The 23,199-nt window shown below is 38.0% G+C and overlaps 2 protein-coding genes across 3 annotated transcripts in view; one reads left to right on the top strand and one right to left on the bottom strand.

The window, feature by feature from the left end:
* The window catches only part of Psmd1 (proteasome 26S subunit, non-ATPase 1), a 105,251-nt gene that overhangs the window by 43,815 nt on the left and 38,237 nt on the right, over positions 1-23,199 (top strand). The window lies entirely within an intron of this gene.
* On the bottom strand, positions 265-17,708 carry Htr2b (5-hydroxytryptamine receptor 2B). Of its 2 annotated transcripts, none has more exons than XM_070015046.1 (4): positions 17,617-17,708; positions 16,260-16,900; positions 6,020-6,220; positions 265-1,399 (listed from the first exon to the last, which is right to left on the bottom strand). In XM_070015046.1, the coding sequence occupies exons 2-4, from the start codon at positions 16,606-16,608 to the stop codon at positions 507-509; spliced, it is 1,443 nt and encodes a 480-aa protein (XP_069871147.1). In that variant the 5' UTR covers positions 16,609-16,900; positions 17,617-17,708; the 3' UTR covers positions 265-506. The 2 variants fall into 2 exon arrangements, with proteins under 2 accessions (XP_069871147.1, XP_069871157.1); XM_070015056.1 differs by having other exon boundaries at positions 16,260-16,518.

The following is a 23,199-nucleotide window of genomic DNA, read 5'->3' as shown; positions in this document are numbered from 1 at the left end:
TCACAAGGGCCATTGGGCTATTTAAAACATAATTTTCGGGCCTTACAAAGCCATCAAAACAGATGGCTCGTAACAGCCTCTGAAAAGAGTGCTGTGTCCGTCCTATCAGGCATCAAATGAGTTTCAACGCTGGACATTGCTCACCTGTCTTACAAGGTTTTTGAAACCTTGAAAACAAGGCTAATGCTTATTTGTTTGACTTCATTTCACTCTTAGCACAACTTTGCATAAAATTTTATAGCATCTTTTAATGGCCGAAATTTATTGATTTAATGTAATTTTATTTCATTTAAAAGCCCTAACGTTTTGACAGAAACTTGTGTTGCTTTTGTTTGTAACCACAAAAGATTATATTTTTCATGAGTTGCCTTGTCCAGATAAAGAAAATTGGCCAATTATAACACATATCTCTTCATTCAAGGAGTTGATTTGATGTACGACATGCATACAGTTCTTTACATAATTCTTACATCCTGTTCATCACCTTAATCATTATGCATATTCTGCTATACATAACTGACTTGCTCCTCAGTTTTTTCACCTTCATTTTCAGTGAGGAGAAGTGTATCTAGTAGAATGATTGATGAAGACTGAATGGTTGAGTTTCGGAGCCTCATTGGGCTCTGGTACATGGCAGGACTAACCCCATTTCGAATTCCACATTTCATGAAAAATTTAGAGTTCTCTGCCCTTGGATTTCGAAAGTGGATCTGACTGGAGCATTTTCTGAGAGTTCTTACTGACTTCGTGGCCCGGTAATTGCAAGTGATATATCGGCCAAATGCACTCCGAAATGTCTTGTTGAACAGGGTGTAGACCAAAGGATTCACCCCCGAGGAAACATACCCTATCCACACAAATACCTCCAGGAGCTTCTTGAGAGTAGCCTGGTTGCAGGAATCACACACCGCTAACGTTATATTTGTAATAAAAAAGGGGCACCACATAAGTAAAAAGAGGAAAAACACAATTCCAAGGACCTTTGAGGCTCTCTGTTCATTGGAAATGGTTTGTGCTGACTTTCTTCCAACAGAAGACATTCTTCGCATAAGTGTTTCATCACTTGAGTTGGGCAGAGTTTTGTCTTTTCGAGAACAATCTATCATTGCTACCTTTTCAGGTGATGAGCAAGGTGTTTCCTCCGTTTGGAAAACAGTGGACACAGTCAGCCATGTTAGACATTGAGGTGGCTTGCTTTTGGCCACGTAGGCTTTCTTCTGTAAGGCCTGGATAGTGAGAAAGTAGGTGATAATCATGATGGTGAGAGGTGTAAAGAAGGCAGCCAGAGAGCCAAAGAGCATGAAATTTCCAAAACGCTCCTTGGTCAGTTCACAGGTGATGTTGTTGGGGTTCAGAATATCAGTTTCTAGTCCTTTAATAGGGACTGGAATGGCAATGCCTAAGGAAGAGGAAACAAGGTAGTGTCATTATTGTAACCTCTACTTTTGTTCAGATTTTTACCTGGACCTTTTTTTTTTTTTTTGGTTGGTCGTGGGGCTTGAACTCTGGGCTTGGGCGCTGTCCCCTGCGCTCTCCAGCTCAAGTTTACTGCTTGAACCACAGCACCACTTCCAGACCTGATAACTTTATACTGACTAATATGTTGTAATTCCTGAGACCCACAGCGTAGAGTCTGTGGAGACATTGATCAGTGGAGCCTTTGGCAAAGAGAACCTAGGTGAGCAAAATCTGCTGTTTTGTTTTTTTTTTTGGTCGGTCGTGGGGCCTGAACTCTGGGCCTGGGCGCTGTCCCTCAGCTCTTCAGCTCAAGGCGAGCACCCTACCACTTGAGCTACAGCTCCACTTCCAAAATCTGCTGTTTTTTAAACAGAGATTGGTTAGTGATTTCAAGTTTACAGTGGATGCTTCTCTAAAGGTATAGGTCAGTGAAAGAAGGGTATCTTTGTCTGTTTTAAAACAATCTGATTTATTATCTTTGAGATGCAGTTTCGTTTGTGAATGTCTTTTAATCTTTTCCTTCTGATTTTTTTTTTTCAGGGGGTGGGGAGTTGGTCGTGGGGCTTAAACTCAGGGCTGGTGCTGTCCTGAGCTTTTTTACTCAAGGTTACCATTCTTACCACTTTGAGCTGCAGTACTACTTCCAGTTTTCTGGTGATTTAATTGGAATAAATGTCATGGACTTTCCTATGTGAGCTGATTTTGAACTGCCATCCTCAGATCTCAGACTCTTGAATAGTTAGGATTACAGGTGTGAGCCACGGGCAGGCAACCTTCTGACTTTTTTAGGAAGAAAATAACCTTTAGGGAAGGGGAATGGACCAAACCCATCCTGCAACTCTGTTGTGCATGTGAGGTAAGCATTCTGCTGTTGAGCCATATCCCTAATCTATAAAGCACTCATTTTTATTTACAGCTGGGAGCTGTCCCTCAGCTCTTCAGCTCAAGGTTAGTGCTCTACTTCTGATGATTTATTGGAGATTAGAATTTCACAGGGGCTGGGAAGGTGGCTCAGCGGTAGAGTGCTTGCCTTGCATGCATGAGGCCTTGGGTTCAATTCCTCAGCACCACATAAGTAAAAAGAAAAAAAGCCGGAAGTGGCGCTGTGGCTCAAGTGGTAGAGCACTCGCCTTGAGCTGAAGAGCTGAGGGACAGCACCCAGGCCCAGAGTTCAGGCCCCACGAGCAGACCCCCCCAAATAAAGAGTTTCATGGACTTTCCTTCCTGGGCTGGCTTTGAACCATGATCCTCAGATCTCAGCCTCCTTAGTAGTTAGGATTACAGGTGTGAGCCATTGGCACCCAGCTTCATTTTTATTTTTTTAAATGCTACTTAGTAATTTGAGAGTGTATGAATTGTACAAATTATTTCTAAGATTAGAAGTCCTTTAATAGGACTTAAATGTCAATTTATAATACTTTATTGTGATGTAGGTAAATATGTTAGTCAAGTTGCTTATTCAAAAAATTAATGACAAGAATTATATTGAATATTTCACCTTTAAAATAGCAGATATCATTAAAAACATCTTAACTGATCTTTTTTTTGTGTTGGTTTATGAGTACAAAAGTTCTTCATTGTCTGCAGAGCCTGTGTATGGTGGCTCAAGTGCCCTTGACAAAAGCATTTTCCTCAAACCATTTATAGTGTATGCCATTACTCTTTCACTTTCTCATCTTTACCACCAGAAAGAATATTCTGTATACTTGGCAGCATTCTACAACTTAAAGGCCAAATACTGTTCACACTGTGTTTTTGTGAAAGCTTTCCTGGAACATAGCCACAGAGATTTTTTTTAATCATCTATTTGTATGAGTGCTTTTGTTCTACAGCAGAGTTGGGTAGCTGTGATAGAAACCATAGACTCTGCAAGCCTAAAGTACTTGCTTTCTTGCCCTTTATATAAAAAGTTTACTGATCCCTACTCTACCCTGTTATTTCCAAATCATCATTCTACTATTCTGCCTCCCTCAGTACTTTGCAGTGCCACTACCATCACCTTCATGACTTCATCCCATTGATGATCTTCTGGACTCTTCAATATTTTGTCCTCTGATTATTATTTGCTTTTTTTTTTTGGTCAGTTGGGGGACTTGAACTTGGCCTTGGCACTGTCCCTCAGCTCTTTAGCTCAAGCTGACACTCTACCACTTTGAGCCACAGTTCTACTTCAGTTTTTTGAGTGGTTAATTGGAGATTAAAAGTCTCATGGGGACTTCTCTGCCTGGCCTGGCTTCCAACCACAATCCTCATATCTCAGCCTCCTGAGTAGCTAGAATTACAGGTATGAGCCACCAGCATCCAGCTATTATTTGCATTCTTTTTTTTTTTTTTTTTTTTGTCAGTTCTGGGGCTTGAACTCTGGGCCTGGGCGCTGTCCCTCCCTTAACTCTTCAGCTCAAGGCTAGTGCTCTACCACTTGAGTCATTGCTACACTTCGGGTTTTCTGAGTGATTTATTGGAGATAAGAATCTCACAGAGTTTCCTGCCCCAGCTGGCTTTGAACTGCGATCCTCAGATCTCAGCCTCCTGAGTAGCTAGGATTCCAGGCATGAGCCACGGTACTGGGCTCTAAGGACATACTTATTAAGGCTATCTACTTTGTAGTAAGTTTTGAGTTTTCACTGTTACTTTTAGCCTTAATCTCTGCTTTTAAAACATATATTTAACTATGATCTAAGTATTATCTAGGTGTTTTAACCCATTGTATGCTGCTATAACACAGTTATCACCTGGGTAGTTAATAATGAACTAATTCAATTGGCTTATGGTTATGAAGGCTAGGAAGTCCAAGATCCAGGGGCCGTATCTTAATTCTTCATTTATAAGGATGAACCCACTCCATCAGTGACAACTTTAACCCATTAGCGCACAGCCCTCATGACCTCATCGCCTCTAAGTCCCACCTCTCAACCTTGTTGCTTAAGCTTCCAACACATGAAGTTTGGGAGGTACGTTAAAGCACAGTGCTAGAATAACTAACTAAATTCAAAAAGAAAGAAAGAAAGTAAAAACTCCCCTTGACACTTCACAGAACTGTCATCTGCATTTTGCTTTTCAAAAGTACTAAATTGTGATTGGTTCTACAAAATAAAATGATAAAGTAAAAAAATGTCATTGCCCTTTGCTTTGGTGCAAAAAAGCTATATGAGTCCTTATGCCAATTACTTGTGACCTCTAGATTCCTTTTTTCTTTTATTAGTGGTTCTGGGGCTGAACTCAGGGTCTCTGCCATTTGAGTTACTCTTTAGCCTTTCTTTATTCTTACTTACAAATGAAATGGATTTGTGTGAGCTGAGCCTATACCATAGCTGGTACTGAGCTTGCCTAATAGGAACTAGGCAGAGCAGTCATTTGGAGTGAATGACTAGATTTTCTTCAGCCACTTCAAATTTGATTATCTCCATTATCTCCCATCTTCATTGTGTCTTGGGGTGAGGAAGGTACTGTTTGGTACGATATATCAGTTAGCCTCTGCCTGTTAAACTGGCCTTTCAATGCTTATGAATCTCTTCATTCTGAAAAGACTTTTTCTTAACCCTAGTTTTTTTTTTTTTTTTTTCCTCTCATGAAAAGTAGCAGCATTCCTTGCTTTTACCTCCAAATTTTTCAAAAGAAATTTGGCTGTTAGTAGCATTTTAGGAACATAAAGGTGAATTTCTGTGTTTTCTTGCTATTTTTTTTTACCATGTTCTTACTCTGATTTGGGAGAAATACTATCTTTCCTTTAACATTTTAAATTTCTTAATGTTTTTTCCCCTTCATTTTTTTAAACTAGGAAGATGTGAATTTGCAATCAGATCATTGTATTTGTTGTATTGATAAGTAATTTGACTTTCTGACATTAACTTGTAAGAGCTTTGAGCAATGTAAACTATACTTTATGTGAAGGTATGATTGATAGCTACTATCTTTGAGGATTAAAATGAGAATAGGGCATAAAACATTTTGGAAGAATGGTAATTTATTTCTATAAGTCATTTCTGAACATCAGTTTAATACATTCTCTACATCTAAACATTTGAACATTTAAGACTTTTGACAGCTTTTATTTAATATGTATATATTAATATAGGAGAATTGGCTTCCTAGGCAAATTTATGATCTTTGAGAAATACTTAGAAAATGTTTTGGTTTGTTGGGTGCTTTTTTTTTCTCTGTCTTTTCCTTTTTATTTATTTTTTTAGTACAGATGAAGATACATCTCTTTTTGTTATGTTCATGTAACTATGGGACTCATCAAGCTAGCTAGGCCTTAATTTTCTATTGATAAATATGATGACTTTTTTCTCTTAGCTTTTTTGCATATCAAAATTAAAGTGGGATGATAGTATAATAAACACTGAAGTTGGTTCTAAGGACATGAACCTTATTATTTCTTTTCAGTTATTACTGATAGAATGGTATAGAAGCTTTCTGTGACATAGTACTAGTATATTAGTATAAACTGTCTTACTATTTCATTCTGAAGAGTTTCCTGCACTACCATAACTGGCAGTCTCCTAGTCAAAAGGAACTAAAGGCTATGCACTCTACCCACAGCCTGGCATTCCCCACATACCTATTGAAATTAACCACACCACTGTAATCTTGATGAATGCAGTAGCTCGGGAGTTATATTGATTGGCCTGGATTGGCTTTTTGATGGCGATATAACGATCCACTGAAATGGCACAGAGGTGCATGATGGATGCAGTTGAAAAGAGAACATCAAGAAATAGCCAGGCAGGACACAGAACAAGTGGAAGGGGCCATATAGCCTCTGAAAGAGAGAAAAATAAACAACATTTCCTCTTGCAGAATGACAGTCTTCAATTTAAGCTTTAAAAACAATAATACATATTTTTATAACCTTTTCCATTTATTCATCTGAAGTTTTATGTCATCTCTATAAGACAATATTTAACTTCAGGTCCTGGAGACAATAATATCAATATGGTATTCCAGAGCATGATACTTTTTAAAGACATTTTCTCAGTGAGCAGTATAGTGTTTTCAATACTATTTGACCTTTGCTATTTTGTGGATTCCTTTTGTTTACCTTTTAAAAATTTAGGCAATGTTATAACTGGAACCTAACTTTACTATTCAAATAAAATTTATTTTTAATTTGATAATTGTATGAAAATAGGACATTTTACCATATGGAGGAAGCATTTATCATAAAGTGTATTAGAATGCACATGTCCATGAGGCTGCTAGTTAGGCTCACTAATAGCAATAACTTCCAGTATGATTCTAATTTAGAGCAGACTCTTGTTTGGTTAAAATAATTGAGTGTAGTGATTGTTTATCTTTTGACAGAAATAGTTCTTGAATAGAGATTATAGGAATGGCTTCAGGTTATTCTGAAGGAAATGCATTGTTATCCTCTTACATTCCATCATTCACTCTAAGAACTAGAGATGCAATCAGCATCTTGGGTAGAGTAATACTTAAGTTATTGAACTCTAATAACTATTTCTGTCATATTTTAGAAATATTTGTTCAAATTTAGATTTGGATGTGATGGTTTTTACAGAGCTTTTCAATAAATTTACTTCCACAAGTGTCCATATCCTTTTGGATTTAATAAATTATACACTGTATATTCCCACTACATACATGTTTCCACTTTTAAAACAACTAAACTTTATTTTAGAATTCCCCTGGAATATTTCAGTTAAAATCCATGTTACCAAAAGATATACCATGCATACGAGATTATCTCAGTCAATTTTATGGTTTGATTGTTGTATGTCCACTGATATAATTTAAACTGTGTTTTTTCTGCACTTGCCTTTGCAAATATATCTCACTTTGACCTGTCCAAAGTGACTGATGGAATTGAAGGAAAACCAAGATAACCATTGTAGAATAACACCGAGCTGTGAACTGTTTATATTTAATAAGCTTCTAGATAGAGATTAGAAACCCAGACCATGATTTAGGAAAAGATTTTTTAGATGGTCCTAAATATAGTATTTTCAGGAGTCTAATAGGGTTTCAGGGAAATAGCCTCAGGCTGTACACTGGTCTTGATCTGTATTCAGAGAAAGACCAGAGGAATGCCGGCTGGTAATGCTAGCTATACAAGAAGCTGAGATAGGAGGACTGAGATTCAAAACCAGCCTGGGCAGAAAAATTCTCAGGACTCTATCTCCAGTTAACCAGCAAAATGGGAGACTGAAGTTTTGGCTCAAGTCGTAGAGTGTCAGTAATAAGCAGAAAAGGCTGAATGAGAGTTCAAACTCTGGCAAAAAAAAAAAAAAGAAGGAAAAGAAAAAGATAAGGATACTGGTAACACTAAGGATTTCAAAAGGCAAGTATAAGTTGTTGTATAAGTGCATGCTCTCTCTAGCATCTTTTAAAACGATGTGCTAATAACTCCTGGCTATTTAGCTATTCTAATCATGGATTATGCTTTTGAAAATTAAAGTCTGGAAAATTCTGGTCATAAATCTTGTAGCCAGGAACAGGAAGTTACAAGAGAATTCATACAAAAAGTGTGTGTCTTTGGAATTTTACTATCTGACCTGTATGTTCCTAAATGTGGACTAAGCTGGAAAGCTTTCCAGCACTGATTTGATTGAGTCTATGAAGCCTTGTAAGCCCTGCTTCCTGACAGAATACATTAAGAAAGAGTGAGAGGATCAGGATTACTAAGACTAGCACAGATCTTTAAGATTCCTAATTTCATAAGATACATGAGAAACTAATAAGACTATACAACCTGTGGGAACCTTCCATAAAACAAAAAGGGGGTAGGATGTGGTACATGCCAGCAATGCTAGCACTATAAAAGCCAAAGCAGGATAGTGTGAATAAAAGGCTTCTAAAATTGCCTAATGTAATAAGTTCAGGTAATTTGTGAGTTAGACTAAGTAAAAATAGTTCTTGACATTTTTATAAATGGACTATTTCTGGTTCTTATATTTTAATTCTTAAACTGTTTTCAAGTTAGTATTTGGTAGGCATAAACAGAAAAGCTTCCGTTTATAGAGTAACTGAATATTGGTATGGTGTTAAATTGATAGGTTATGACAGTTTAGCTATTCCAAACTTTCACAGTTACTTTTCTTACAAGTTTTAGTTTGTCTGAAAATTTATAATTATGTTTATTTGCTATAATGTGTTATATCCAACCAGTGTCCCAGATCACTTGGACATAATCTAAAACTTGAAATAATAAAGTGAAATAGCTATGGACTTAAATTTTTTTTTTTAAAGCATCAAGTGCCAGGCACTGGTGGCTCAAGCCTGTCACCCTAGCTACTCAGGAGGCTGAGATCTGAGGATCACAGTTCAAAGACAGCCCGGGCAGGAAAGTCCGTGAGACTCATATCCAGTAAACCACTAGAAAACTGGAAGTGGCATTGTGGCTCAAGTGGTAGAGTTGCTTGCCTTGAGCTGAAGAGCTGAGGGACAGTGCCCAGGCCCAGAGTTCAAGCCCCACGACTGACCCCCAAAAAAAATTTTTAAAAAATACATATATATCAAGAAAGTGAACTATTGGGGCTGGGAAGGTGGCTCAGTGGTAGAGTGCTTGCCTTGCATGCCTGAGACCCTGGGTTCGATTCCTCAGCACCACATAAGCAAAAAGAAAAAAGCCAAAAGTGGTGCTGTGGCTCAAGTTGTAGAGCACTAGCCTTGAGCTGAAGAGCTGAGGGACAGTGCCCAGGCCCAGAGTTCAGGCCCCACAACCGGACCAAAAAAGAAAGAAAGAAAGTGAACTATATAACTTGTGAGTAAATATGGGAAGGAGGGGAGGGATGACACTACACACAAAAAAATACTCACCTGACTTATGAAATGTTATCCTTCTGTACATTACCTTTATAGCAACAGTAGAAGACTTTTAAAAATGTATTGAGTTGTTTCAGGGAAATAAGTTATCAGGAATGTGGAATAAATGCTACTATTCTGCCCCTCATAAAAACTAAGAGAGAAAGGAGAACATATCTAAATTATTGGATTTGTTTTCTCACAAAAAGAAGGCATAAGGCCGTGGATAGGGGCTGGGAAGGTGGCTCAGTGGTAGAGCGCTTGCCTTGCATGCCTGAGGCCCCTGGGTTCGATTCCTCAGCACCACATAAGCAAAAAGAAAAAAAGCTGGAAGTGGTGCTGTGGCTCAAGTGGTAGAGCACTAGCCTTGAGCTGAAGAGCTGAGGGACAGCACCAAGACCCAGAGTTCAGGCCCCATGACCGGACCCCCCCCCCAAAAAAAAAGGCTGTGGATAGAACTTAGTTTCTCACAAATGCTAGGCAAACACTCTACCAATGAGTCACGTTGCCCACAAATTCCATAGCACAATTTTTTTGTTATTCAAAATGATAGCTACACTTTAAATATCATCATACGTAAGGTGTGGTAGAATTGTTATTTGGTCATACAAGTTTCTAGTTCCCGAAGTTCTACTTTATAGGCATAAATGTAGGTCTGGTACCTTCCTCAGTCAACTCAAGGATTGTAAAAGTACTTGACACCCAGTGTTCTTACCACTTAATATGAAATAAAGTTAACTGGAAAAAAAAAAAGAATTCGGTCCTGTCCTTGCAAAAACAATTTTATATCTCTCGTTAGATGGAGTTACCATATAAACATTGGCTCTCTGTGCCAAATATGATTTTTGGCTGGTAGGATTTCTCATATATGTGTAAGGAAACAATAGAGGTTGAGAGTATGAATTCTAGAGTTCGAGGTTCCCAGCATATCTTTGCCACTTACTCTGTGATCTTAAACAGTTTAGTTATTCCTCTGTTCTGTGTCATCTATAAAACGGGCCAGTAATACCTCTCTTAGAGCACTGCTATACAGTGTTTCTAAGGGTCAAGAAATTTAATAAAATAATTCATATGTATTAAGAATAATGTATGGTATAGAAAAGGCATAAAGGTGAGTTGTCTTTACTATTACTTGATAGAAACTAGTCAGCTAACCTAGCCTTAAGAACAGTGCTACTCAGAAGCAATCCAACTCCATCAGTATAAAGTATATTTGTCTTGCTGTGTATTATAGCAAGAATGCAGTTCATCTGGTTGAACTAAAAGCTATACTGCAAGGGGCAGGGAATGAGAGGTGAACATATTTATCTCTGTTTACTTTTGAATTAAATTTTTCATGAAAATGTCTTTTATTAAAATTGAATTTTGACTACTATTTATTATGACATGGACACAATCATTTGCATTTCTTTTGGGCTCTGCTTGGGTTTTTGTTGGAGAATGATGTTTGCTTTCTTTTTCATTGAAAAGTCTAATTTTTTGTAAATACCAGACTCCATATTTTGCCTAATCTTGAACTGAAAACTACTCTTTAGCTAGGCTTTTATTTTTGACTTTTTTTGTTTGTTTGTTTTTAGTTGCTTTTGGGACTTGAATTCAGAGCCTGGACGCTGTCCCGGAGCCTTCTCACTCCAGGCTAGTGCTCTGTCACCAGAGTGCCACTTCCCAGGCTTTTATTTTGGAAAGCCAAGTTACATCATTTGTTCAGAAAATAATTAGAATTAGTCTGTAAGCCAAGAGCATAATATAACTTCCCAGTTGAGGACTTGAAAAACTTCCTTAAAATCCATTCCAAAAGGCCAGGTGCTGATGGCTCACATCTGTTATCCTAACTGCTCAGGAGGCTTAGAACAGAGGATCATGGTATGGGGCCAACCTGGGTGGGAATGACCATGAAACTCTTATCTCCAATTAACCATCATAAAGCTGGAAGTAGAGCTATAGCTCAAGAGGTAGAGCACTAGCCTTGAGCACAAAAGCTCAGGCCCTGAGTGTAAGCCCCAGGACTGGCACATTAAAAGGTAACTCCAAGAAAGCTCTGTTTACAGGGTTCACAGAGGTGCATAGTTTATATTGGAGCAGGACAAGTCCTAAACACCTTTTATGTTTAAAAAGGCATTGTTTTCAAATACTTTTTTTCCTTTTCTTATTTTGATGGCAGTACTGGGCTTTGTACTTGCTACAGTGTACTCTACCACTTGAGCCATGCTTCCAGTTTGTTTTGTTTTGTTGTATGATAGGGTCTTTTTAAGAACCCAGGCTAACCTGGACCACATTCTTTGTAATCCTATTATCCACGCTGTAACAAATGACAGGAATGCACCACCATGCTAGCTTTTTTGGTTGAAATGAAGTCTTGTGAACCTTTTGCCTAGGCTATCCTTGAGCCATAGTTTTCCTGATCTCAGCATCCCAGGTAGCTACCATACCTGGCCAAATGGACATTTTTTTTTAAATCTGAGAAATCCCAATGCCTCTTTATTTTCAAGGAGAATTTTTGAAAGGACTTGGTTCAGTGCTTAAATTGTTATAAGGGGCTGGGAAGGTGTCTCAGTGGTAGAGCACTTGCCTTGCATGCCTGAGGCCCTGTGTTCTATTCCTCAGCACCACATAAGCAAAAAGAAAAAAAAAAAAAGCCAGAAGTCGCGCTGTGGCTCAAGTGGTAGATTGCTACCCTTGAGCTGAAGAGCTGAAGGACAGTGCCCAGGCCTAGAGTTCAGGACCAACAACCGGACCCCCCCAAAAAAAAATTGTTATAGTTTCTGACTTATTTTGTTGTTCTATGAGACACTGTGGGGATAGTTGTCTCTAATAGGATAATGTTTTAAATGGTTTAGCAATTAATATTTAATGAAAATTGTTCATTGGTTTTTTTAAGTTTCTACTTTCCAAAAGGAAATACTTTTCATTGCCTTGCTCTCCCATTTCAGAATTGGATAGAGCAGCATTTCACTGTATAAATGCATCGCTTGGCTTTTTCGTTTACTTGTTATACATTTCTGGTCAGACTTACATCTCAACTAAATCATGTTCAGTTTGCACACTGTAATAATACCTACCAATTATTAATGTGTGTAATGTACTGGGCTCTGCCTGGACAATCTCTTATACAGTTTAAGATGGATGTAGTATACCCATTTGAGCTATTAAATGTTTATCTCCGCCAGCCCAGGATTGAAATTTGGTTCAAGAACCCAGCTTTTAGCCATTTCACATACTATTTTCCACGGAAAACTGTTTCAACATACATATCATGAGGTAGGGATATGAGTAATAGATGACCAAATGCCATATTTTCTTTATTTATGTTTTAACCAATTACATAACAAGAGAGGTTCTTAATATGAACACTATTATCTTTTTATATCAAAATTTTATGTATTGTTTTTGTCCTACTCAAATATTGCTTTTTTCTCTCCCACCTGCTTCAATATTTCTATTAGAGGGACTATCCTGTTCGATGTTATAAGCTGCTGAAGTGTGATAGATTTTAGCAGTTGCACACCAGGACAGTTTAAAAAATAATAAAAAACAAAAAAAGTCCAGTGCTCCCAGAGAGGTAAAGGTGGCAGAAAAGTTGAACTAGCACACACAACTTACTTGAAGATAGTGTGTCCTATTATCATAATTAGATATTAGACATATTAGATAATAAACAGATGAACAACTGAATAAAATATCCCTCAATGTAAGGGCATGAGAACCTGGTTTTTTTAACTGCTTGCTTACTTCTTTCCCCCTCCCCCTTCACATTTAATTTTAGTAAAATACTAGCTGATAGAAAGTTTTGAGTTGCTTTTATTGAATGTCTCTGAGATAGTTAACATCACCCATATGATAGTTAATCTCATTTGTAGGCTTTGGGAGTTCTGAAGCCTATCCCTATGTTTAGAGAGAGATATACAAAGACTATATCTGCCATTTAAAGATAGGAGAAATTCTTGTAAATTTAGAAGTCTTAGTATTTATCATCATGTGACAAAAGACCATAAAAGGATTTTACCATGTGAATTTGGATTGCTATTTGTAGTATACATAGTTTATAGTTTATGAATATGTTCTCTGATGCTTTCAGAGGGAAACATGCATTTCCTCATACTTTTTCATATAGAAATAGAATTATGTTTTAAGTAATGAATGAAATGTGTTTTAAGTAGTGGTTAAGGCCCCACATTAGTTTAACTTCATTGTATGGATAATAAAAAGTTTTGAGGATTTTGCAAGAATTTATAAAAGATATTTGAAAGGATGCATTCAAGACATAACTAAAACATTCTAATTACTTTATGTTAAAATTTTGGTTTTCTGCCAACTTCTGAGAATAATTTGGACAACAATTCTAGGGATATACATTTTTTTTTTTAGCTGTTAGAATACATAGGATTATCTTTGTTCTTTAACTTTATTTTGCACCTCCCTTTAGTACTATAGAACTTTGTCTTTCTAGGATTCTTTTTTTTTTTTTTTTTTTTTTTTTGTCATGGGGCTTGAACTCTGGGCTTGGGTGCTGTCCTTGTGCTCTTCAGCCTTCAGCTCAAGGCGAGCGCTCTACCGCTTGAGCCACAGCACCACTTCTGATTTTCTAGCGGTTTATTGGAGATAAGAGTCTCACGAACTTTCCTGTCCTTTCCTGCCCGGGCTGGCTTTGAACCGTGATCCTCAGATCTCAGCCTCCTGAGTAGCGAGGATTACAGGCGTGAGCCCCTGGCCCTGGCTTAGGATTCTAATCTTAGCAATTAGTTGATAATTTAAGTATCTACTATAGTATTTGGTATTTGGTAGGTATTTGGTATTTATGGACTCAGGATTTCAAAGTTAAAATCTACTTCTGCATTACTCACTTAGTTATTCATCATAGCATATTAGTTGAATTTTGTAATAGTATGAAATAAGCACTTTGACATTTTCTGTATACCTTGTATATTACTGTTGGTGGCGTATGGGTTTTTACAAGTACCCACATACCACTACATAATCTTTACTTTATTTCTTTTAAACTTTTCAGAATTAAGTTACTTAAATTCCCCATTAGAATATTTCCATGGTTATATGTTGCATTAAACTATTCAGAGGATTACAAATTTGTAAGAGGAACTGTCATAGATAAAGACAATACTAATGACTAGAACATCTGATTAAAGCAGAGAGCCTCGTTTATTTTGGCTTGACCTGTCACAGAATTTTCTTGATTTACTTGAAGCTTGGATAAATGTTGATTTATTATAGAAGGTTTAAACCCTTCACCTTTATATTTTATCTGGGAGAACCAGTACTTAGTTTCAGGTATATTTCTATTATTATAAAAATAGTTGGGGGCTGGGAAGGTGGCTCAGTGGTAGAGCGCTTGCCTTACATGCATGAGGCCCTGGGTTCCATTCCTCAGCACCACGTAAACAAGGGGGGAAAAGCCGGAAGTGGTGCTGTGGCTCAAGTGGTGGAGTGCTAGCCTTGAGCTGAAGAGCTGAGGGACAGTGTCCAGGCCCAGAGTTCAGGCCCCACGACCAGACCAAAAAAAAAAAAAAAACAAATAGTTGGAATAACAATTTTCTTTACTTTAAAATAAATTTTATTCCTGTAACCTAGTGTTTATTCTCACCATAAGTATAATGCTTAGAAACCATATTGCTACAGATCATCCTTTTTCTTAAATGATTTATGAATGGAATATCAATTTGTACCAAATGTTAAGTTAAATATCCTTTTAATGCTGACTTTGAGATAGGAGCCCTCATAATTTATCAACACATTTGTTTTGTGTTTATCTAAATTTTATAACTAGAGATAATATGAATAATTTAGAAGCTATGTCTGTATTAATATCATTATTTCAATATCAAACTCCTTTTTTTTTTTGCCAGTCCTGAGGCTTGAACTCAGGGCCTGAGCACTGTCCTGAGCTTCTTTTGCTCAAGGCTCGCATTCTACCACTTGAGCCACAGAGCCACTTCCAGTCTTTTCTTTTTTTTTTCGTTTCTTTTCTTTTCTTTTTTTTTTTGTCGGTCGTGGGACTTGAACTCTGGGCTTGGGCACTGCTTCTGCGCTCTTCAATTCAAGGTGAGTGCTCTACCGCTTGAACTACAACGACACTTCGGTTTTCTAGTGGTTTATTGGAGATAAGAGTTTCATGGACTTTACTGCCCAGGCTCGCTTTGAACTGTAATCCTCAGATCTCAGCCTCCTGAGTAGCTAGGATTATAGGCATGAGTCACAGGCACCCGGCTTCCAGCCTTTTCTGTTTATGTGGTACTGAGGAATTGAACCCAGGGCTTCATGCATGCTCGACATGTACTCTACCACTAAACCACATTTCCACCCCTCAAACTACTTTTTTTATTATTACAATAACTTGGGCTTTGGTCCACTTTTTTCTTAAGAGGTCTATCAAGAACATATGGCCAGCCATAAAAAATAAATGAAATAGATGCATCATCTCTTAGGACACTGAACCAGTCCATTTCCTTTAGCATCTAAACTTGCTTTTAACACCACACATGGAAAGTTTGTGTTCCATTTCAAAATACAAAAATTGCAAAGAGTATAACAAGAATTTTTATAATAATACCAAACTTAAATTGGAGTTTAGTTATTCAAAGTAGGATTTAGTAATTATTTGGTGACACAAAGACCTAATTATTAGTAGTTAACCCAGTACATACCCGTTCCACAATTGACCTAGTTATTGATTGCTTTCTTAAGAGGAATGGAGTTGGGAAGATAGAAAATTTAAGGTATTGCATCTATTCCTTTTGAATTTTAGGTAAAGCAGGCAGAATTTATGAATATTGCTAACTTAAATGGCCTGTTCGATTTTATTAGGTGGTTGAAGAGAGTAAAATTGTTCCCAGTGTTATTTTTTTTTGTCTTTTAAATTATCAACCATAGAAAATGATGAAAAATGCAGAACTTTTACCTGCTGTATCTTCAGTTCCAATCCATCTTTTATTCCAAAGAATATAAAAATCAAATGGGATCCAGTTTACTAATGGTGTTCACTAATAGTTTAATGGTTTGGTGGCAAAAGAAAGGGAAATACTTACCAAACATTATTGTCAAGAGGGCAATCGGCATCACAAACAATCCAACCAGTAAGTCAGCCACCGCCAAGGACATCAGAAAGTAGTTGGTAGCGTACTGCAGCTTTTTCTCCAGTGAAACAGCCATGATGACCAGGGTGTTCCCGCCCACTGTTGGAATTATCACCAGCAGGATCAGAAGAGCCGCCCAGTTCAGTTTTTTTCCCTGTTCCTCACCAAGCGCTTTCATTTCCTCTGGCATTGAATCCGTCTGTAATCCAGACTGGTTAGAAGAAATCAAGTGATCAAATATACTCTGAAAAACATGCTCAGGAATTGTGCTTTGTTCCGACATTCTGGAAGAGATTGCCATTTTCTGTTTTTCTGCAATTCAATCCAATTCCAGACAGTGCTTAGCATAGTCAGTAGATAGGTTGGTCATCTGCTTTTTGAAGGCATCGTCCTCATGCCAAACACATGAAACCAGAATTGACTTGCTTTCTTTAAAAAAAATTTAACATTCTCTAAGATGAAGAGCGTACACACATCTCTCTGTGTTTGTAGGTAAGAACGTCAAGTTTTGGTATTTTCTAGAAGCCAGAGTTTCAGAACACTCAGTCTCTTGCTGTAGTTTATCTGGTTTGATTTGAATGGCAGAGTTCCCCCTAGGTACAGATACGTAAATTGCATTATTTTCCAAAAATACTGAAAACACTAGCCCTTCATACTAGCTCCAATGTGCATTTGTGACAATGCAGCCAATTCCCACAGTTAATGAAAGAGGAGATATGTTGACTTTTCAGTGATTATAAGATACTAGATGTTTACTGATTCTTATTTTGTCTTTACTTTAGAAAATGTACAGAAGAATAGAAAAAAACCAACAAAGCACTCAATAGTTCTGAATAGAACTTTGTGTACACACTTGGTCTAACCTAGAAAGACACCAAGTCTCCCCAGCTAATTTAAATGCCATTTTTGTAACGCATTTTTGAACCCCTTCAGTTTGAGAGAACATAAAAATAGATATTACTAGGAGCTAAATAATTGCTTTTAGTAATTTCATTTGTCATAGCATGTTTCAAAAGTATTTTGAAAATTTTAGCTACCAAATATACTAAATTTGAATTAATTCTTTTTTTGTTTGAGTACTATTTTTTCCCTTACCATTTCTGGTTTCATTGGGAAGTAAGGGAGGCTAAAAGGAAGAATAAGCCATTTTTTAATTAAATTTACAGATCTCATGTTTAAAAAAATCTGCTCTTAACATTTGTAAATTCTAAACTACTACATGAAGATTTTGTAAGCAGAATTCTTCAAGATTAAAAAGCAAAACCACAAACCATTTATATAGTTCCCTGTATGTCCGTTCGACACTTACCTCTCATTTGCTTGTGGCTTTCCTTTTCCAAGCAAGTTGTCCTTGGATTTATTCAGTGGCTCCACTTGCTGCTGTCACTGAAATCCTCCTCCATTGACTTACTCTGAGCATCCGCATCCAGCACTGGCGCTTGCAAGCAGTGAAACAAGTGTGTTGTATAGCTGCAAGCATGCCAGGGAGGCTATTTCCTCTTTGATACATCATTTTTAGATCATAGCAGCACTCATTACGATTCATAAAACCACCGGTTAAGTGTGTTACACCAGTTCATGACCGTTATTCAAGTTATGTTCTTACGAGCTCTTTATATGTCGGACTGTAATAAACTGTTATTTTAGCTTATGTTAGTTTCGTTTCAGATTAAGCGTGGGCTGTTTTTCCTGCTTGAGGGGGGAAAAGAGATATAATCTAGAAATTTTGGAGCTTTTATTTTGTGAACATTCTGCCCTGTTAGCCATGCAGTGATTTTCACAGTTCTACTTTCTAGCAGTGAAACAAGGTTCTTACCCAGCCTGCCTTTGCTGTGGGGCATAGTTAATATGCCGTGGTCACAACCTTAAATAGAAGAGCACAAAAAGATGTGAATTATACATATATACGCAGGTTTTGGCAATAACTTTGTCCCTGCTCATTTTTAAACAGCTTCTGAGTTTGGGGGTAGGTTCACAGCTTTTTTCCGTAGATTTTACATTGAGGAAAGTGTATAATCTGGGATGAAAATATACTTCTTACTTATTTCGGAAAATTGATGTATAAATCTTAACAGGCTATTTTCTCTAAACTATAAAACTAGCTTAATATGAGAATGTTAGCATTCTCCATGTTTCTTCCAGATCACTAATGGCATTTGTGCTCTTTTGCTGTTTGAAATTTATGATCTTTAGCTTGTGTTGAAAGTTACTGGAAAATATTCATTTCATTTCAGTTCTACTGAGAACTTCATTGTTTTGTTTTGTCTTCCTCGATCCCTCCCTCCCTTCGTCCCTCCCTCCCTTCCTCCCCTCCCACTTTCTTTTCCCTCCCTTCCTTCCTTCCTTCCTTCCTTCCTTCCTTCCTTCCTTCCTTCCTTCCTTCCTTCCTTCCTTCCTTCCTTCCTTCCTTCCTTCCTTCCTTCCTTTCTTTCTTTCTTTCTTTCTCTCGTGCTTATCTTGGGGCTTGAACTCAGGGTCTAGGCACTTCCTCTGAGCTTTTGTTACTCAGGGCTAGTGCTCTACCATTGAATTATAGCTGCACTTTGGGCTTTTTTTGCCCTTTTTTTTTTTTTTTATTAAACTTTGGTATTTAGTTGGACATAGCGTCCATAGGCTTTGCTGTCTGGATTGGTTTGGAACCTCAGTCCGCAGATCTCAGACTCCGGAATGCTAGGATTACAGGTGTAAGCCACCAGCACCCAGTGTAGTATTTGTTCTTTTAAAACTTAGAATGCTATATTTTAGAAAAATATTCAGAATTCTAGATGAAAATATATATTACTAAGCAATCAGATGGACTCTGGTGTGCCAGGGTTTCTATTTAGGAATAAGAAAGTATTTTTTTTTTTTTTTTTGTCGGTCGTGGGGCTTGAACTCTGGGCCTGGGCGCTGTCCCTCAGCTCTTCAGCTCAAGGCGAGGGCTCTACCACTTGAGCTACGGCGCCACTTCCGGTTTTCTGGTGGTTTATTGGAGATAGGAGTCTCACGGTCTCTCCTGCCCGGGCTGGCTTTGAACCGCGATCCTCAGAATAAGAAAGTATTTTTAAATACTGCTTTTTTTTTTTTCCCCCCCCTGAATCACTATTTGACTTCTGTGCTTATACAAGCTGGTTGGGATTTTTTTTTTTTTTTAGTGATCTCAGATTGCAAATAGCAAAATCATTATATCCGGTCTTGTGTGAAATAAGCCTTCACATATTTGTGTTTATAGATTAAAAAATGCTTAATAACCATTGAGTACATTAAAATGCAAACCATTTATGGTAATGATTATAACAATGCCTTGCCAGCTTTAACTCTTTCATTTGTATTTATTCCATTCCCTTTCATTATACAAAAAATAGTTTAAATGGTACTTTGATTAATTTATTGTTATTTTTTGTTGTTGGTCAGTTCTTTGACAAAGGGTCCTAAAATTGCTTTTTGTTTTACAATAATTAAAAATAAAGGCTCTTGAATCTGTCTTGTTCCAGCTCTGTCCCCCTATCCCAGGCTTCTTGGTTATGGGGTGAGTAGAAAGTAGTAAGTCTATTTTTGCATTTTAAATTCAGTTTAATGGAGCCAGGCACTGGTGGCTCATGCCTATAATCCTAGCTACTCAGGAGGCTGAGATCTGAGGATCGTAGTTCAAAGCCAGCCCAGGCAGGAAAGTCCATGAGACTCTTATATCTCCAATAAACCACTAGAAAACCGGAAGTGGCACTGTGGCTCAAGTGGTAGAACGCTCACCTTCAGCTGAAGAACGCAGGGACAGCACCCAGGCCCATAGTTCAAGTCCCACGACTGACCAAAAAGAAAAAATCAGTTTAATGGCTATGGAACATAACTAGTTACCACAACTGCTTATTTGGCAATCTCAAATTACTAGAAGCATAGCTAAGAATCAGAAAGGAAACAAAATAAGTATGTAAAAGGGTAGATGAATCTGTTGTCAGCAAATAATTAAACCTGTTTTCTGAAACCCATGTACTTTCAGTAGAAAGGAATCTATCTGTAAGTCCCCATTCCAAGTCTCTCTCTCTTTTTTTTTTTTTTGTCGGTCGTGGGGCTTGAACTCTGCTTGGGCGCTATCCCTCAGCTCAAGGCAAGCACTATACCACTTGAGCTACAGCACCACTTCTGGTTTTATAGTGGTTTATTGGAGATAGGAGTCTCACAGTCTTTCCTGCTCAGGCTGGCTTTGAACTGTGATCCTCAGAGCTCAGCCTCCTGAGTAGCTAGGATTACAGGCATGAGCCACAGCGCGCGCGCGCGCGCGCGCACACACACACACACACACACACACACACACACACACACACACACACACACACACACACACACACACACACACACACACACACACACACACACACACACACACACACACACACACACACACACACACACACACACACACACACACACACTTTGCCTCCCTTCCCCTTTAATAAAAACAGAATTTTCACATGATGGTAAACCTGAATAGTAGGAATGAATGTTCAGTGATAAAATCACTGCAGACAATTTTAATAAACATATTTCTCTGCCTACTGCAGATTAGAGCAACAAAAGATGAATGAAAAATAATAGCAATCAGGGTCAACTGGGGGAAATAAGAATTAAAAAAAAGAATTTCTAAGCCGGCCACTGGTGGTTCACACGTGTAATCCTAGCTACTCAGGAGGCTGAGATCTGAGGATCGAGGTTCAAAGCCAGCCCAAGCAGGAAAGTCTATGAGACTCTTATCTCCAGTAAACCACCCTAAAACTGGAAAACCGGAAGTGGCGCTGTGGCTCAAGTGGTAGAGTGCTAGCCTTGGGCTGAAAAGCTGAGGGACAGTGCCCAGGTCCAGAGTTCAAGTCCCATGACTGACTGAAAAAGAATTTATAAATATATGCGTCTGCTCAGAATAAATACATGTAGCTCTCATAAAACTGAGCCCTCCAGAATTATTTGGTATAATAATTGGTAGTGTAATGATATTTAAGAAAATTTTCATCTAAAACATAATATGAAAAAAAAATCATTCAAATGTGGTAGAACTAAGACTAGCTCATTTCAACAGGATCTATAGCACATATCAGCTATTTTTCAGCTTCTTTTATTTTTCGTCTCTTTTGGTTCTTTCTGACCAGATCAGTGAGCAAGCTAAATCAGTCAGAATTCCAAATTTAGTCTGTTCTTGAATTCCTTCACTCACTCTTTCTGAGAACTTGAATTTACTTTTTTTGTGTGTCTCAGAAGCTTGAACTCAGGGCTGGGAATTGCCCTGAGCTTTTTTGCTCAAGTAGCACTCTTCTACTTTGAGCCACAGCACCACTTCTGGTTTTCTGGTGATTAATTAGAGATAAGAATCTCAGGGGGCTGCGAAGGTGGCTCAGTGGAAGAGCGCTTGCCTTGCATGCATGAGGCCCTAGGTTCGATTCCTCAGCACCACATAAGCAAAAAGAAAAAAGCCGGAAGTGGCTCTGTGGCTCAAGTGGTAGAGCACTAGCCTTGAGCTGAAGAACTGAGGGACAGTGCCCAGGCCCAGAGTTCAGGCCCCACGACCGGACCCCCCAAAAAAAAATTAAAAAAAAAAAAAAGCATCTCAGGAATTCACTGCCCAAACTGGGTTTGGACTTGGATCCTGAACCTCCTGAGTAGGTAGGATTACAGATGTGATCCTCCAGTGCCCAGTGCCCAGAGCTAACTGGGAATATCAGCTTCTAAATCCTAAATGATGTTAGCTGAATGAACTCTTAAAAATTCGTTCAGCTTGAGTGAGTGTGAACCTCACAGTGTTTCACTGGGTTCAAGTTTTCAGGACAGCTGTTTCTGTGCCGCTGTGAACTTAATGGGCTGATTTTGGTTAGTTGGGAATAACAGCTTCTAAAACCTAAAGAGTTGATGTTAGCCAAATGAACTTTTAAAAAAATATTATGAAGTTGATGTACAGAGGGGTTACAATTACATACTGACTTTACTGTTTTAATGAAGCATTTAGACAAATTCTGTCTTCAAGTATGGCTGGCATCAGAGGTCATGCATGATCCAGGGCCCCCTGGATCTCCAAAAGATCATCATGATGAATCCAGAGGAACAAGAGGGCAGGAGATTCCCACGTGTATAGCACAGTTAGGCATTGCATCGATCTAGGCTTGGCTATATTGGTTAGAATTTTGTAAAGTTAGCCTTTAATAAAGCTTTATCATTTGTAGTTTTACAGACATACATACTTTCAATAGATTGAAAATTATTCATCTCTAAGGCGAAAATGACCTATAACTCTTTGAATTGTAGTAAATGTAATAGAAAGTTTATTAAGAAAGAAATACACTTTTGGTAGACTAAAAGTGACTTATAACTTCATTCTTAGAAACCTTATAACTGATAGTTATGTACAATGTTCAGCACTGTTGACTAAACATTTCTCCTTAAAACCAAATCTTTTCTTGGCTTACAAGGCACCTAATTCTGGTTCTGTATCTTACAGTCTTTTCTGATTCTACTCATATTCTTCTTTTCTCTTTTTCTTTTTTTTTTTGCCAGTTGTGAGGTTTGAATTCAAGGGCCTGGGCACTGTCCCTGAGCTTCTTTTTGCTCAAGGCTAGTACTCTACCACTTGAGCCATAGTGCCACTTCCAGCCTTTTCTTTTATGTGGTACTGAGGAACCAAACCTAGCATTTCATGCATTCTAGGAAAGCACTCTACCACTAAGCCACATTCCACCCCCTCTACTCATACTCTTCTAATATGCATGCAGACCTTGTCTTTGACTTCTTTGCCCTTCTTCACTGCACTTAAACTATTGGCTTTCCTGCTGCTCACCAAACGTGCCCTGTAAGGCCTTTCAGGAGCTGTTTTGTCTACCTTAAGGTAAGCATTTGGCTTACTTCCTCAACCTTCTCTTGACTTGTTTAAATATCA

This window comes from Dipodomys merriami, unplaced genomic scaffold (assembly GCF_024711535.1).
Source record: "Dipodomys merriami isolate MVZ:Mamm:240054 unplaced genomic scaffold, mDipMer1.0.p SCAF_1, whole genome shotgun sequence".
NCBI lineage: Eukaryota > Metazoa > Chordata > Mammalia > Rodentia > Heteromyidae > Dipodomys > Dipodomys merriami.
This window is presented reverse-complemented; position numbering and strand designations above follow the sequence as displayed.